General features: G+C 43.9%; 5 protein-coding genes across 5 annotated transcripts; 3 read left to right on the top strand and 2 right to left on the bottom strand.

The window, feature by feature from the left end:
* Positions 1–1752: 1752 nt before the first annotated feature.
* Positions 1753–2682, top strand: KNAG0K01400 (pirin family protein; the record flags this gene model as incomplete). The annotated part of the gene is made up of 1 exon (XM_022610454.1): positions 1753–2682. The coding sequence occupies one exon, from the start codon at positions 1753–1755 to the stop codon at positions 2680–2682; it is 930 nt and encodes a 309-aa protein (XP_022466748.1).
* A 705-nt stretch (positions 2683–3387) lies between these two features.
* On the bottom strand, positions 3388–5457 carry GAL10 (bifunctional UDP-glucose 4-epimerase/aldose 1-epimerase; the record flags this gene model as incomplete). The annotated part of the gene is made up of 1 exon (XM_022610453.1): positions 3388–5457. One exon carries the CDS (start codon positions 5455–5457, stop codon positions 3388–3390), a length of 2070 nt encoding a protein of 689 aa, XP_022466747.1.
* A 1128-nt stretch (positions 5458–6585) lies between these two features.
* Positions 6586–8154, top strand: KNAG0K01380 (uncharacterized protein; the record flags this gene model as incomplete). The annotated part of the gene is made up of 1 exon (XM_022610450.1): positions 6586–8154. One exon carries the CDS (start codon positions 6586–6588, stop codon positions 8152–8154), a length of 1569 nt encoding a protein of 522 aa, XP_022466746.1.
* Positions 8155–9640: 1486 nt separating this feature from the next.
* On the bottom strand, positions 9641–11266 carry KNAG0K01360 (uncharacterized protein; the record flags this gene model as incomplete). Its single annotated transcript, XM_022610449.1, has 1 exon — positions 9641–11266. The coding sequence occupies one exon, from the start codon at positions 11264–11266 to the stop codon at positions 9641–9643; it is 1626 nt and encodes a 541-aa protein (XP_022466745.1).
* Positions 11267–12991: 1725 nt separating this feature from the next.
* On the top strand, positions 12992–17497 carry SNQ2 (ATP-binding cassette transporter SNQ2; the record flags this gene model as incomplete). Its single annotated transcript, XM_022610448.1, has 1 exon — positions 12992–17497. The coding sequence occupies one exon, from the start codon at positions 12992–12994 to the stop codon at positions 17495–17497; it is 4506 nt and encodes a 1501-aa protein (XP_022466744.1).
* Positions 17498–17597: the final 100 nt, after the last annotated feature.

The raw sequence follows: 17597 nt of genomic DNA, 5'->3' as shown, positions 1-17597 counted from the left end.
TCAGATATCCCATCACTGCGTCGTCGGCCTCAACCTCATTGTTATTGATTTTCATCAACAGGTCGCAGGAGCACCAGGAGATTTCCCCGTTGCAAATAGTGCAGTTGTCGGGCGGAACGTACTGGTCAATGTCAAACTTGGCCGCAGCAGATTTGTTCTGTTGGAAAACTGTTCCGAATGTCGCTGTGACAAAGTTCGTTGCTCTAGTTAAATTCTTGAAGAAGTAGGTGGAAGTCATTTTAAGTAGTTTGCTTGGTTGTCGTACGATGTGAATTTATTGCACGGCGGGTCGTGTTATGTAAAGAAGAAAGAAGAAGAGAACAGAGAAGATCTTGAGAGTTCAATAGTTTTATTGTACTTCAAAAATCTTCTATACGTCAAAAAAATGGTTTTTGTGACACAAAAATGCTAACCGTTTTAAAAAAGCCGGAGTTGAAGATTAGACGCCAGCTATTAAATATAAGCGGAGATTGCTGTAGTGTTGAGCGGCCATTTGTAATAAGCACTGGCTGGGCTCTGGTGCGTCTTGATAGTAGCATATGTCAAAGAAACCACACCCACTGGCTCATCAGTTGTTAATGCATGAAACAGTACAATTGAATCTAGATGGATCTACTAATCGGTGATACAGTTTGGATGCAATGTAAAAAGCTATCTTGAATTTAACAGGCACTACTAACAATTACGTAAAAATACCAAGATCATGGTGAAAGACAACCGCAGGCATATCATTCTTCTTTCAGTCCCCCATACTGAAGACGAGATTTATCTAGTGGAATTCTTCTGTCTTCCAAATGGTGTCGACAATTTTGATTGCGTATTCATCGAAGGTTTTTTGTAGGTCCTCAAACAAAACACTGAGACTCCTTAGTTTGGGTAATCTTTGTTCTAGGTCATGTATGCAGTATCAGTGAGTTTCCTTGTATATTTCTTCACTTTTATATTCCCCTAGCGCACTATCTAATACTGTTAGAACTTATTATTTGGTGTCAGTTGGTGAAGGAGACTGTGATACTTTTCTCGTTGAGCTACCCGTGTTTGCACTGTTTCTACAAACTACATAGAATCAAAGAGCTACACGTTACAAACTACAAGGAAAGAAATAAAACTGTTCGAGGCTTGAGAGTATGCATGGCATGATTTGAATCGAGGAGAACAAAACTCGGTTTGGGGGGAGCAAAAGGACATTCATCTGTAGATCTTGAATCGAAAACAAGTAACTTTTCAACCTGCGGACTGCATGTAGCAAATCGAATAGGTGGTATTGATAGCGCAGGCTATTTCCATATGTAAGTACGCGTTTAATAGAGCGCATAAGAACGGCAACATGGAAACGAGATCCAATACCCTTTAAACCAAGCAGGCTAAGCATCCCTCTATAACGCACTGAAACTCAATATCACACTCTGTTTTCAAGCCCTGCACTTCAAAAAATTATTTCTTACATAAAAACTTACAAATCTCATTGGAAAACTGTAATCATTTATAATAGGGCAGTTAGTTTGAGCAGGTTACCAATCAATATGTCGTAAATGTACAGGTTAATATTAGTGAATCCTGCTCGTTATTACATTAGGGCTTCTGTATTGTCGTGAACTGCACTTGTTCACTTCCATCAGACCGCAGTGACTTTTTATCTAAAAGGAGCAGTGTTTTGTCTCCCTGATTATAAAATATAGCGATTTTTTTACTCTCTACCAGCTCCATAAACCTCCACATTTCAGAACAAAAGTGTAGCACAGCATTTTCCAGATGGCGCAGGTGTTCCGTTCAGTTCAGAAAGCATTCCGGGCTTTGGAACAAGCAGAAGGTGTAGGTGCATTAGTGAGGAGGTCTATTGGGGTGAGACGACAACGAAACTTTTCGCCCTTTTTGTTACTAGACCATTTCACAGTTTCACACCCTTCTGGGTTTCCGGATCACCCTCATCATGGACAGGAAACGATCACGTATATACAGCAGGGAATGATTGCTCATGAGGATTTCACGGGCTCCAAAGGGATTCTCAGACCTGGTGACTTACAATTTATGACGGCTGGGAAGGGGATAGTGCACTCTGAAATCCCAGTGTTGACGAAGGATGCCAAAGCTGCAGTTGGGTTACAGCTTTGGGTGGATCTGCCCAAAAACATGAAAGACTGCCCTCCACGGTACAGAAACTTGAGGGCTTCAGAAATCCCCATTGCTCAACCAAACGAACACCTCAAAGTTAAGGTGATCAGTGGGAAGTCCTATGGTGTCGAATCAGTGAAAGAGTTGGCCTATACACCTGTCGATTTTTACCACTACATCTCTGATAAGGAGGGGATTAATTTTGTTCAGGAAATTCCTGAAAATTACAACGCATTCCTTTATGTTATGGAGGGCTCTGTTGTGGTCGATGGGCAGGAATACCCTCAATATTCCACCATATTTTACAACGCGAATGGGAATGCTATCAAAGGTGTCACGGGTGAGAAGAATACTGAATTTGCAATTATTGCCGGCTTAATATTAGATCAAGACATTGTACAACATGGTCCTTTTGTGGAAACTTCCCCCGAGAAAATGAAAGAGGTTTTCAGGAACTATCAATGGGGTATTAATGGATTTGAGAAGGCAATTAACTGGGAATCTTCTATCATAAATGGGATAACTGAAAAAGATATTACGAATTTTGAGAGCCAACCCAAAGAAAAATGAAATATATTGTAGATATTGATCCAACGGTACTCCGTTTTGAGTTAGAACCCAAGTATGTTTTACGAAATGAATGACTGGTCATCAAAAGTGGGGATGTATACAATTTCTGCATCATCATTGCTTTAACAAGACGAATAATAACTAAGAGAAAACGGAGCACATGTGGATGGAAAGTGGTAAAACAATATTCTTTGCGATCATGTAAGTATGTTATATAGACCATTGATCCTGTCTTTGATCTTGTGAAGGTATTTCCTAAGCGAGGACTTTCACAAGGAATTTAGTGTTTGTCACCAGAACCAAAGTTCCTCGTGTACGACATTTCTACTCGGTAGTTTTTGTAACGTAATTTAAGACGCAATGAAAGCTCAGGAAATACCGCGCTTTCACGCAACATTAAAATAATAAAATGACATCAAAGATGCTCTTTGTGAGGATAAATTGTGGAATCCCCCTTGGAAATGGACTCACGACACTCTATCGTATGAAATACAGTATTGTGATGTATTCACCTTTTATATGACGATAAGCAATGTAACATTGTACGAAGTCTGATTTCCAATATCCAACACAAAACGAACTAGATTTGGACGAACATTATGATTGTTTATTATTTTTATCATTCAAATAACTTCATAAATTTAAATATTGAATACACAAATGTCTTGACTTACAAAAAGGATTGTAGTAGATGTGCTAGCCGCACTAAGAAAACCTGTAGACAATCTTAGAACCGTAGGTTTCATTAGGCTTCAAAATGACAGAGTCTTTCCAACTTGGTTGGTTAATGGCATCGACGTATCTGCCAGGTTCAACAGCGAAACCTTCTCTTGGAGCAAATCCGGCACATAGCCAGTCACCAGTGTAAACGTGGAAAGATGGTTCTGTTGTCAAAACCTCTAGAGTTACTTTGGACTCAGGGTTTGTGGCCTTGGTAACCAATTGTAATTTCTTGGATCTGGTGTCAATGTCCTTTGAGTGTTCCTCCGTGACGAAACTGTAGTCGTATTCTGGGGTTTTCTCACCTAGAACAGTTGGTTTTTCGTCAAATGTAGCAATATCTCTTTCAATGATCTTACCAGTTGGGATAGTATCTTTGTCGACCTCTACAGATTTTTTGGTTGCAACTTGGAGTTCAGTCCCCTCAATGGTACCCTTGCCCAAAAGCTTGTTAAGGTTGAAATATGTGTGGTTGGTCATGTTTATAGGAGTAGCTTTACCACTTACCTTACCCGTGTATTCAATTTCCAAAGATTTGGTTAGGACATTCAGCTTGTAGAACACATGAACCTCTAAAGAACCTGGGAATTCAGTTTCTTTGTCCTCGTCGATCAACATGAATTCTGCTGTGAAAATACCCTTGGATGGATTTTGGACCAAGGGACCCAAAAACCTTTTGGCGTGGAAGGAGCCTGGACCACCGTGGTTGCAGTTAACACCGTTATTGATGGTCAATTGGTATTTTTCGCCATCCAGTTGGAACTTACCATGGGCGATACGGTTCGCGTATCTCCCCACAGTAGCACCAGCGTAGCAAGTGTCTGGAGTCAGGTAGCCTGCTTCGCAGTTGTGACCCAGGACGACTGATTCACCGTCGACCTTGAGGTCCACCAAAGTGGCACCCAAGTTAGCGACGGTGGCCTGGAATTTGGAGTCAGCTCCAATGGTGATAAACCTAGCATCGTATTGTTCTTCATGAGTCGAAAAATCGGCCTTCACACCTTTCAACTGGTAACCGAACGGATTTTCAGTGGCCCATTTCCAGTTATCCTTACAAGCTGTAGCGACGTCCAACTCAGTTTGCCATTTCAATTCCTGTTTGGCTCTATCTGGTTTAGCGGTCAAGTTTATGACATCACCGGCTCTTCTCCCGGTGACCACGTAAGGGATTTCTTCACCAACTGCGTCGCAGAATGCGCGGTACACTTCGAAAACGGTAGATCCCTTACCGGACCCCAAGTTCCACTCACGGCAAATACCTTTACCAGTTTGGCGAGCATCCAAGTACTTCAAAGCGGCGATGTGGCCCTTGGCCAAGTCGACAACGTGGATGTAGTCTCTGATTGGGGTGCCGTCTCTCGTATCGTAGTCGTTACCAAAGACGTTCAGTTTCTCACGCCTACCCGTGGCCACTTGAGCCATGTAGGGGAGCAAATTGTTGGGGATCCCCAGTGGGTCTTCACCGATCAGTCCTGAAGGGTGAGCGCCGATTGGGTTAAAGTAACGAAGGATAGCGAATTTCCAAGTCTCCTTTTCGCTGTTGTACAAATCAGCGAGTATCTTTTCGATGGCCAACTTAGTTTGCCCGTATGGGTTTGTGGGCCCCACTGGACATTCTTCTGGGATTGGAATCATGTCTGGGAATCTTGTAGCATCACCGTACACTGTAGCGGAGGAGGAAAACACCAATTTCTCAACGTCATATCTTTGCATCATCTCCAACAACACCAAAGTACCCAATATATTGTTGTGGTAGTACTTCAATGGGATCTCAGTGGACTCCCCGACTGCCTTTAGACCTGCAAAATGGATAACAGAGTCGATCTTATTCTCTTTGAAGATTCTTTCCATTGGTTCTCTATCGCACAAATCAACATGGTAGAATGGGATATGCGTCTTGCACAAGACCTCCAATCTTGCGACAGATTCGTAGGATGAGTTGCAAAGGTTATCCACGATCACACAGTTATAACCATTTTCGATCAGTTCAACGATGGTGTGGGAACCAATGTAACCGGCACCACCGGTAACTAGGACAGTTTGTTGTTTAGTCATAATAATAATATAGCTGTTTTAGATTATGGGATTTTGATCTGTTTTGTCTCTATTTCTAGCTTGGTACCAAGTCTTATTTGAGAACCACATTGAAAGAAATCTACACATGGACGATAGAACCCAACTGAATACCGGATAGCGGGACCCGCCCTGTGCTTATATATGTTTGTGACATGTCTAGTGTAACTTACCGTCTTCGGAGTGTCTACCTCCGTGCTTGACAACCCCCCTTCCCTGTTACTGTCACAACGTCTAAACCCTTCACACAGCAACCAAGCTGTAACCCGCGGCGGACACTAATCCGAAACCTGCTGCTCGGAGGAGAGTCCTCCGAATATCAAAAAAGGAACGTTTTTTTTATTGCTTTTTTCCCCTCCAGTGCCCCGCACTAGACACCACGCAGTGCATTGTCACCACAGAGTAGAAGGAAGTGGCGAGGGAGGGAGGGGTAGACGTTCCTGACCTTAGTAGTCATCCACATCGATGGTAAGGTGAGGTGAGCATTTCATGGCCTTGAAATTGGCGCAACCATGTTTCCTGGGGAAAGAGAGCAGTCACGTGGCAGGGAACGGGTAACCAACGGAGCAGTGTCCCCCGGTTCCCATGGCTTGTCCCGCCCCCTCAAAAAATGGAGAGGAAGCTGCTGTCAGATCGACCCAAAGGGGAAATCACCTGATGGGGACGTGAGAAGAGCGCGAATCAAATGTTGTGTTGGGGCCCTCGGGTCTATCAAGCCCAGTTCAACTGCACCCATGCAAAACACCTGGGGAAGATGGTAGACACAGAAGAACGTATTCAAAAATAATGACAACACGTGCTTTCGTGTCCTTCTTCTCCAGGTTTAACTTCGCTCGCATTTCTTTTTCTTCTTTTTTTTTTTGGGTTTTCCTTTTGATTTCGTAATTTGGCACTGTTGAAATTTAAAGAACGAAAAAAGAAGAAAGAGAGAAGGGGGGCAGTGATAGTTGACACCTAGTCATTGTAAAAGGGATAATAACCTATTATAAACTCCATTGCAACCCCTCACCTCGGATTGATTGCTAGTTTATGTTGTTTGGTAACTGAACAACTCCTCCTTTTTTCCTCTTTCAAAGCTTTTTTGAAGGAATCATTAAAACAGTACTGCAAATGTTTGTTCCAACGTTTACTGCTAACTCGCAAGATGTGCCTACTGTACTTACCAAGAAATGTGCAAGTGTGATTGAAAGGTTCAGACAGACGTACCCTGGGCACTCCCCAGATTTTATCTCAAGGTCTCCAGGAAGAGTGAATGTCATTGGGGAACACATAGATTATTCGGACTTCTCTGTACTGCCCCTCGCAATTGACGTGGATATGCTGTTGGCGGTGCGTGTGATAGACGGGAAAAATCCCTCGATCACACTCACCAATGTCGACCCACGTTTTGCTCAGAGGAAGTTTGATCTTCCATTGAATGGGGACGATATCAGTGTGGACCCGTCCGTTTCAGACTGGTCGAATTACTTCAAATGTGGGCTGCTCGTTGGTCATAACTACTTAAAGAAAAACTGGCATGAAAAGTTTGCCAACAGACCCCTAGTGGGGCTCGAAGTGTTCTGCCAGGGCGATGTACCCGTCGGGAGTGGTCTCTCATCATCCACAGCGTTCATATGCGCAGTCACTTTGGCAGTCATCAAGGCAAACTTGGGGCTTGACTTCCAACTCTCCAAAAGAGACCTCATTGAAGCAACTATAATAGCAGAGCATTATGTAGGTGTCAACAATGGTGGTATGGACCAAGCGACGACCGTATGTGGCGAGGAGGACAACGCACTATTTGTCCAGTTCAAACCGGAATTAGAGGCCACGCCTTTCAAGTTCCCCGAGTTGAAGACCCACGAGGTCCAGTTTGTCATTGCTAATACACTCGTCGTGGCAAACAAGTACGAGACGGGACCAGTACATTACAACCTGCGGGTCGTAGAAGTTATCGTCGCAGCTAACGTCATGGCGAATAAATGCGGTGTCGCGCTAAATTACGGGCCAGATTCCGGCTTTGAAAAGGGTAACCTAAGAGATTTCCTAAACGCATACTACCACGTCTACTGCCCAGATGACAACGGTCCATGGAATGGGAACGTCAACGAGGGGATAAAGAGACTCGCGAAGATGCTCGAAATTGTGGAACAGACACTTGGAACGCATAAGGAAGGGTTCTCTGTAGACGAGACAGCACAGGCGCTGGGTTGCTCCAGAGAGGAGTTTACACGCACGTACTTGACTGTTGTTCCAATCAGGTTCCAAGTACTGAAACTGTACCAAAGAGCGAAACACGTCTTCTCAGAAGCCTTACGAGTGCTACAAGCATTGAAACTGATGACAGAGCGGAGCACGCTGAACAGAGATGAAGAGTTTTTCGAAGAGTTTGGCGCCCTCATGAACCAGTCACAAAATTCTTGTGCGGAGCTTTACGAATGCTCCAGTCCAGAAATAGATAACATATGTCGAATTGCACTTGATAATGGATCGTACGGATCGCGTCTGACGGGGGCAGGATGGGGGGGGGCAACTGTGCACCTTGTTCCAGGTGGACCCAATGGGAACGTGGAACAAGTGAAAACCGCACTGATCGAACAATACTACAAAAAACAGTATCCAGACATTACAGCCGCAGAACTGGATAGTGCCATTATAGTCTCAAAACCGGCTCCTGGTAGTTGCATCTACAAGCTGTGACGTTAAACATATTTTGTTTTTTCAAAGTTTCCTCACATGTTTTAAGTTTTATTTTTTCCGCAACTATATATAACGAACGTAATTGAAGTATATTTTTCTTATGATCATCCCTTAAAAACTTAAAAAAAAGAAGGTTACTGAATAGTTTTCCATGTAACTATGAATTCAAAAACAATATGGATAAATTACTAGTTTAAGAGCACCGCAATCAAGGGAGATGGGGGCTAATTAAACTGAAACATTTTCTTTTTGATGAGCTACTCGTTCCACCAAACGAGAACCGTCAATGCCGTTATCATTAGGACTGTACGACACAAATTTCTACTCCATGTGACAATCAAGAACCATATCAAAAAACCCCTAAGAAGGCAGGCAACAGTTGCATCAATTCGACCTAACACTATTACAAGTTGCAAGAAATAAGTACTACGAGGGGGGCCGGTTAAAAGGTAAGAATATTAATCTTTGGTAAGCTAATATAATGGTAATAAAAAACAGTTGAAGCAGGTTCGATTGATGCACCAGCTTATGCAAAATGCGATAATTGCAGAGATTAGAAAGGCCTGGTTTAGCGCCTGATGATATGAAACTTGACTCATATGGTGTTTTCGTTAATTTTGGACAGGCACCCCTTACTATCTTGAATGAAGCATTTGACTAAGGTGCCGTACAAGGAAGTCTTTGCCGAAATGACGTTAGAGAAGCGCACCAGTTCCGGAGCCAACGTTTTATTGTTTGCTTCCATTAATGTGAGTCTTCTCTGAATCTTGTTTAACTCTTTCTCCCTGTACAGCGCGTAGTCTGATTCCAGCTTTTTTCTGGAGCGCTCATCATTAGTAGACTCAATCGCTGTCAAAGGATTGTTATCTTCCTCAAGGATCTTTACCCAAATTCAATGCAGTAGACTGTGATTGTCCTATAATCAATTCACCCTTAAAGCGTTTCCGGAACAAGGCTTTTGTTGTTTTCTTTGCCTTGCCCTTTACTTTGTGGAAACCCTCCGATCAGGATAGTTTTGAACCTTTCATAAAAGATTGGATCACTCTTCGACATCCGGTAGACTCGGAGTGCGCAATAGCATTGATTTTCCTCCAATGGTGTAGTTCAGCTTTGCGCATGACTTTAGGATTTTTAGTTTGGCCGTACTTATTGTAGTCCTTCTTGTACGTCCTCTCACCACACAGGTCCTTCTGCTCTGATGGTACTGGGAGCTCGCACACCAATTGGGGTTGGTGGCGTGCTCTGTTCTCGAGGGTACTAGCTCACTGAGTATATGAGCGTTCGTCTTAGGGCACGGGGAGACTATGGGGTCGAGTTTAATAATAGGGACTAGGCGGTCGAACTGATCGTAGCAGAGGCTGGGGATTCAAAACTTGCGGGATATTGGAATAATGGTCATGGTGCCGGTAATGCGCCAGTTTATGCAATGCTTTAGAGAGCGGGCAATTATGTTGCCTAGTTCACAAGCTGATGTGAAACGTGCCATTTACAGTCTGACGTACAAACAATGTACCCAGGCAACCTCTTCTTTCAGTTTAACTTTCAGGTGAGAGCGGCAGTCCGGTTCATACATGCGGCGGTAGAGTCCCGCCTTCTGTCCGATGAGCCGAGAGAAACAGACCACCTCATCTTTGTAATCCTTCTGCAGTTTCTCCAAGTTATCCAGATGTTGGTGAAAGTGTTTGGCTACCTTGTCATTGTACACCTGGCAATGCACTGCGAGCTTTTCCCGCTCAACCGGATCCGTGGTACTTTCGTATTCCAGTTTTAAACCGTATCCGTAGTTGATACACTTGCCCAACCTGACCATCGCGATGAGGTTGTTCTTTTGACACTTCATGATCAGAGCCATTTCGTTATACATTCGCTCTGTCACACCGTTAAGCTCGGTCTTGATAACATCTGACGCATTGCTGTCGTGCTGATTCGCATTAATGTTTTGTCTTATAAGCTCGTCGAACCAGACGGAATTGTGAAGGGAACGCTTGTATTTGCGGCATGTATTCTTCTCGCGTGCCAATGCATCTTCGTATCTGACCATTGCAGTTGCCAGCCCATTAAAGCCACAACATTGCACTTCACCAGGGTTGTGTTTGGAAGATGTAGCACCCTTGGCAGGAAACTTACAGTGTAAAACCTTTTTGAACAGTCCCTTGACTTTTGCACTAGCTTTAGCTCTAGTTGTTGTCTTGTTAGAGTTTTTTTTGCGATACTCTTCACAACCAATCTTAAGATCAGTTACTATCTCTCTGCACTTTGTGTATTCAAGCCTTGCAAGGTTGCTTGCCTTCTGCCAGTAACTCAACTCCGATTTCGTTAGAATTTTGGGTGTATGCGTTTTGTCCATTTTATCGTTGCTGCCGTTCTTGTCCTTACCTTTTCTGTAGCTTTCTGAACTCTGACCCCACAGCTGCTGTTGCTCCGGTGATACTGGGAGCTCGCACACTAGGTTGGGGCTGGTGGCAGGCTCTTTTTTCGCGGTTACTTGCTCGTTGGGTATGTGAGCTTTCGCGCTTGGGCTTGACATGACTGTTGGGTCAAAGTTAATTGTAGGGACTATTGAGGCGGTTGGCATAACGATAAATGGTTCATGGGTCTTGACGTTTACGGAGAGGCGATTAACAGATTTGTTCAGAGTTTTTTCAACAGAGCGTTTCAATCGCTCGTTCATCAATTCTTTTTTTGAAGAGACCTCCGGAATCAACGGTACAACGTATAATGGGTTGATCGTAGCAGTGACCGGGGATTCAACACTTGAGGAAGTTTCCGAGTTGTACCTCCAATTCATGGAAGATTGAATGCTCATTACCTCTTCACTGTCGTTCGTGATAGTTTCGCAGCTTTCTCTCTCTTGTTGTTCAATTATGCTACGTCTGATCAATTCCTGCTCATGCAGATAGGCAATAAGGTTCTCATCAGCTTCTATGTCACCACTGTTCACTTTTTGTAGCAAGTCACAACAACAATGTGGGATAATTCCATTACAGATATTACAGCCTGTGGGACGGACATAACATGAAATGTCCAGTTCAGGAACTTGTTTCTTTTCTTTTTTGACCAGGTTAACAAACAAGGCTTCTTTGGTCCGCTTAAAAACTGAGGTAAACTTCATAACTAATTTTGAAATGTGTCGCACTGTGATTTCTGGGTACTACGAGTGGTGCTATGCTTAAAAAATAGAAATAATACTGGAAGGGAAGTTAAGGGAAGCGTTCTTAAGAGTTAAATATCTTTGTGAACTCTTAAAAAATGCCTTAATATTTTTAAAAAATCAGCTTTTTGTGACACAAAAATGTTTAACCGCTTGAAAACAGAATAGTGCAAAATAGCAGCTCCTAATATATATGGCTCTCTGCAAGCTATATGCAAGATTGGGGTGTTTGCAAATCCCCATCCAGTTTTTTTCTACTTTCTACAGGTAAGGATAGTAAATTACTTGCAGTTAGTTCAACCTACGTAACCTGTTCTGTTTTAGGTCTCACCCCTGTGTACAAGGCAGATATAATAAAGGAGTAGCGCAACTGACAACTCTGTAGCTCAACCGTACTGTCAGAACCAGAAAGTGTCAGTTTTCAAAATGAACCATATACTCACTATCTGAAAAAGCTAGAGACAGAGGCCAAAGGGCAGTGGAATCTTTGATACACAAATACTGTTGTAAGTTTAATGTGTGAACAGTCAGTTTTGTAATTGCAGGCGGGTAACAAGATGTAGAATCAGATCATGAGCATTTCTATAAGAACAGACATATCTGTCGCTCAATTGAGTCAACTATAGCAAACCGCTATAGTTACCCTAACCAGACAACCAGTTCTACAGACATAAGTTGAGTTGAGTATATGCATCCTCAGCTACAGGAACCGCCATCCCACGGTCAAAGCTTGATCACTTACTCAGAGACTTACAAATTACGGATTACACCGTGACACAGCACCAACGTGACCGCTTAGTCATGATAAAGCACGTATGATTAAGATCAACAGCATGCTGGGAGTGGGGTCCCTCCACGGGAGGCAAATCTCGGCGAGAATGTCCCGCTGAGTCACATGCACGCACATTCTATTTTTACCCTCCACGAGAACCGTCTGCATCAGCGTGCGGCACGGAAACCGCCGCAGAGACACGCGGGCTCGGTGCACACTACACCCCTGCACCGCACACGGGAACGCAGCGGGTGCTCTTCCCCGCCGATGCGAGAGCGAAGCCGGTGCGCCGCACGGAATGGACGGAATGTGCGGCGCACCGGAAAGGGGCGGCGGCGGTTCCGTGGAAATAAGCAGCCCGCAGGAGGCGTGTTATTTCCGTCGGCGCTGCTCGTTGATAAGGACTGCTTTTATTTCCGTGTTTTATTTCCGTCGTCATCCTCTCTCTGCTGCGCAGCAGGGTAATCCCCGCTGCGCTATCAGAACGCCCCGTACAGAGCACGATTACAGTCACCGATTCCTTGTTTTTTCTTTTCTTTTTCTGTTTCCCTGCAGGTGCGGTGATGTGATGATAGTGTTTGAAATATATATCGATGCATTGATATTTAAACAGTCAAACTTTCGATCAATGCTAAATTTCGATTACGGATTCTTCCAAGCAATAGAGCACACAGCAAACGGAATTTACCTGTCAGGTTTCTTTTCTGTTGGTATTACTCGCTTTGCAAAGTAGGACTACTACACTTGGTCCTAAGTGTGTATTTGGTGGTGGTTTTGACGTCGGTTTTGGAAAGTTTTCACACAAGTTGCAATTGCTCCAGTCAGTAGTGAAACAGCAGATATAAACTGATCAAAGCGTGAAGTAGTTACACAACTATACACAGAGTCCTCCGTTTTCTAACTACAGCAAGGCCATGAACTCAATTTACGATACAAACTCCACTGCATCGAGTGCCTCTTCTGAAGTTTCATTCCATGGTGGTTCAGAACACTTGAAACACAGAGAAAAAAAGCACAGAGAGATCAGTGAGGATGATACCCCTGCCGATAGATTGACAAAGATGCTGACGTCGACATCAGACGTGGCTAGCCATACAAGTCACGCTAGCCATGCGACCGTAGGGATGTTTTCACCCGATGTGGCCTCGAAGGTGGAGTCTCTGGCAAGAGAATTGTCCAGAAAGACTACAAAAGATGGATCGCAGCTTAATTGTGAACCTGATGAAGGGTTTGATGCAGCTGCCATCATTGGTAGTTTTGTCAGAGACGCGGATGAACAGGGGATCCATATCAGGAAGGCAGGTGTCACTTTGGAGAACGTTGGATGTTCTGGGTTCGATGCGTCCGCTTTGGAGGGCGCCACTTTCGGGAACATCCTTTGCTTGCCCTACACTATCTACAAAGGTATAAAGGCGAAGAGACAAGCGAAGATGAAACAGATCTTGCAGAACGTTAACTGTCTCGCTAAAGCTGGCGAGATGGTCCTTGTGTTGGGGAGACCTGGTGCAGGTTGTTCCTCGTTTTTGAAGGTCACAGCGGGAGAGATCGATCAATTTGCTGGTGGTGTGCTAGGTGACATTGCGTACGATGGGATCCCACAGAAGGAAATGATGAAACATTACAAGGCGGACGTCATCTACAACGGTGAATTGGACGTTCATTTCCCATACTTGACCGTCCAACAGACTTTGGACTTCGCCATTGCATGTAAGACACCAGCGAAAAGAGTCAACAACGTCTCCAGAAGTGAGTACATCGCCTCGACAAGAGAATTGTACGCGACCATCTTCGGGTTGAGACACACATACCACACGAAAGTGGGGAACGACTTCGTCAGGGGTGTCTCCGGTGGTGAAAGAAAGCGTGTCTCCATCGCTGAGGCCCTGGCTGCGAAGGGTTCCATTTACTGTTGGGATAACGCTACAAGAGGTCTGGATGCGTCGACCGCGTTGGAATATGCAAGAGCTATCCGGATTATGACAAACCTGCTCGGGTCAACAGCTTTTGTCACCATCTATCAGGCAAGTGAAAACATTTACGAAACTTTTGATAAAGTCGTTGTCCTATACGAAGGTAGACAGATCTACTACGGTGAAATAGATGACGCAAAGGACTACTTCGCGAAGATGGGTTACTTGTGTCCACCAAGACAGGTCACTGCTGAGTTCCTAACGGCTTTGACGGATCCAAACGGTCTACACCAAGTCAAACCAGGGTACGAGGACAAAGTACCACGTTCTGCAGAAGAATTCGAAACATTATGGCTAAACTCTCCGGAGTACCAACAACTGTTGGCCGATATTGCTGCCTATAAGACCGAGGTGGACGGAGCAAGAACCAAGGAAATTTACAACCAGTCCATGGCCGATGAAAAATCAAAGGGTACTAGAAAGAAATCGTATTACACGCTTACGTACTGGGAACAAGTTAGACTCTGTACGCGTCGTGGGTTCCAAAGAATTTACGGTAACAGAGATTACACAGTGATCAACATTGTTTCTGCCGTGATCCAGTCGTTCGTCAGTGGTTCCATGTATTACAACTCTCCCTCAAGTACGAATGGTGCCTTTACCAGGGGTGGTGTTCTTTACTTCTGTTTGTTGTACTATTCTTTGATGGGGCTGGCTAATATCTCTTTCGACCATAGACCAATCCTTCAAAAACATAAGGGCTACTCCTTGTACCATCCCTCCGCCGAAGCTCTTGCAAGCACTATCTCTGGGTTTCCATTCAGAATGATCGGTTTGACACTGTTCTTGATCATTATCTATTTCCTAGCAGGCTTGCACACTAATGCCGGTTCGTTTTTCACTGTGTACCTTTTCCTAACAATGTGTTCTGAGGCAATCACCAACCTGTTTGATATGATCTCCGCAGGTTGTGATAACATTGCGCAAGCTAACTCCATTTCTGGTATCATCATGTTGTCGATTTCCATGTACTCTACCTATATGATCCAATTACCCTCTATGCGTCCATGGTTCAAATGGATATCGTACATTTTACCCATCAGGTACGCCTTTGAGTCTATGCTTAATGCCGAGTTCCATGGAAGACATATGGACTGTGGTGGTACTTTGGTTCCAACTGGTCCAGGTTACGAGAATGTTGCTGAAGAAAACAGGGTCTGTGCCTTTGTTGGTTCCAAACCGGGTCAATCGTGGGTGCTTGGTGATGACTACTTAAAACTACAATTCCAATACGAGTACAAACACACCTGGAGAAATTTCGGTATTATGTGGTGTTTCCTGCTTGGTTACATGGTTATCAAGTGTGTCGTGACAGAGTACAAGAGACCCGTGAAAGGTGGTGGTGATGCCCTTATCTTCAAGAAGGGTGCCAAACGTTTCCAACTGAAACATGACGAAGAAGCTGCTGACGGTGCAAGTGACCTAAAGGACAAGTACTCAAGCAACACAACCTCAACAGACGATGACGAGACATTTGCAGACATGAAAGCAACAGGTGTGTTCATCTGGAGAGACGTATGCTTTACTATCCCTTACGACGGTGGCCAGCGTAGATTGCTGGATAACGTTTCTGGGTACTGTATTCCAGGTACCATGACTGCACTAATGGGTGAATCTGGTGCTGGTAAGACTACTCTTTTGAACACACTTGCACAAAGAAATGTGGGCGTTATCACCGGTGATATGCTTGTTAACGGCCATCCAATCGACACCAGTTTTGAAAGACGTACCGGGTACGTTCAGCAACAGGATATTCATATTGCTGAAATGACCGTCAGAGAGTCTCTACGGTTCTCAGCTCGAATGCGTCGCCCTCAGCACATCCCAGATGCAGAAAAGCTAGATTACGTGGAAAAAATAATACAAGTGTTGAACATGGAAGAGTATGCTGAGGCCTTGGTTGGCGCTCTTGGTAGTGGTCTGAACGTTGAACAAAGAAAGAAGTTGTCCATTGGTGTTGAGTTGGCTGCTAAGCCAGACTTGCTGCTATTCTTAGATGAGCCCACATCTGGTCTAGACTCCCAATCGTCTTGGGCAATTATCCAATTATTGAAGAAACTCGCTGCTTCAGGTCAATCTATTTTGTGTACTATCCATCAACCTTCTGCTACTCTATTTGAACAATTTGATAGATTATTGCTGTTGAAGAAAGGTGGTCAAACGGTTTACTTTGGTGACATCGGTGAGAATTCCAACACTGTATTGAGCTACTTCGAGAGAAACGGTGCCAGAAAATGTTCTGCAGCGGAAAACCCTGCAGAATATATTTTGGAGGCCATTGGTGCCGGTGCCACTGCTAGTGTGAAGGAAGACTGGTATGATACATGGTGTTCATCTACTGAGTTCGTCTCAACTAAAAATAAGGTTGACAATCTGATTGCGGAACTATCCTCTAAAGAAAACAAATCAGAATTAGGGGAACATCCATCCAAGTACGCGACATCGTATCTTTTCCAATTCAGACACGTTTTAATCAGAACGAATATCACATTCTGGAGAAGTTTGAACTACTTGATGTCAAAGATGATGTTGATGACCGTTGGTGGGTTGTACATTGGTTTCACGTTTTACGACCCGGGCAACAGTTACACTGGTTTGCAAAACACGCTTTTTGCCGCTTTCATCTCCATTATTCTATCTGCTCCTTCCATGAATCAAATCCAGGCCAGGGCTATTGCAGCGAGGGAGTTGTACGAAGTGAGAGAATCCAAGTCTAATATGTTCCATTGGTCGCTACTATTAATCACGCAATATCTCAGCGAAGTTCCCTACCATTTGTTCTTTTCTGCCATTTTCTTCGTTTCATCGTACTTCCCACTGAGAAATCATTTCAGCGCCAAGTACTCCGCTGTTTACTATCTGAACTATTCGATTATGTTCCAGTTCTACTATATCGGACTTGGGTTACTCGTGTTATACATGTCTCCAAACCTTCAGTCCGCTAACGTCATTCTTGGTTTGACGCTTTCATTTATGATTGCATTTTGTGGGGTGGTGCAACCCAAATCGCTATTACCCGGGTTCTGGACGTTTATGTGGAAGGCTTCCCCTTACACTTACTTTGTCCAAAATTTGGTTGGTGTTCTGTTACACGACAAGCCTGTCATTTGCAAAAAGAAGGAATTGAATTACTTCGAGCCACCTTCTGGTCAGACTTGTGGAGAATATATGGGTCCCTTCTTACAGAGAGCGACTGGTTACGTTGCAAATCCAAATGCGACCGAAAACTGTGCCTACTGTATTTACACTGTTGGTGATGACTATTTAGCACACATCAGTGCAAGCTACTCATATGTGTGGAGGAATTTCGGTTTCTACTTTGCCTACATTTTTTTCAATCTTTTTGGCATGGTTGTGGTTTATTACATTTTCCATGTTAGTGGTTTTACTTTCCCTAACCCCATTGCTCTGAAAAACAAGCTATTCAGACGTAGAGGCAACAAGAATTAATATAACTATCGCGAAACCCATTTATAGAATAATACCCTTTATAACTCTTAACTAAAGAGATTATATACTATCTTAATCTAATCAATCTTTTAATCATAAT

This window comes from Huiozyma naganishii, chromosome 11 (genome assembly GCF_000348985.1).
Source record: "Huiozyma naganishii CBS 8797 chromosome 11, complete genome".
In the NCBI taxonomy this organism is placed as follows: domain Eukaryota; kingdom Fungi; phylum Ascomycota; class Saccharomycetes; order Saccharomycetales; family Saccharomycetaceae; genus Huiozyma; species Huiozyma naganishii.
The sequence above is the reverse complement of the archived record's forward strand: the minus strand, read 5'-3'. Positions and strand labels throughout refer to the sequence as shown.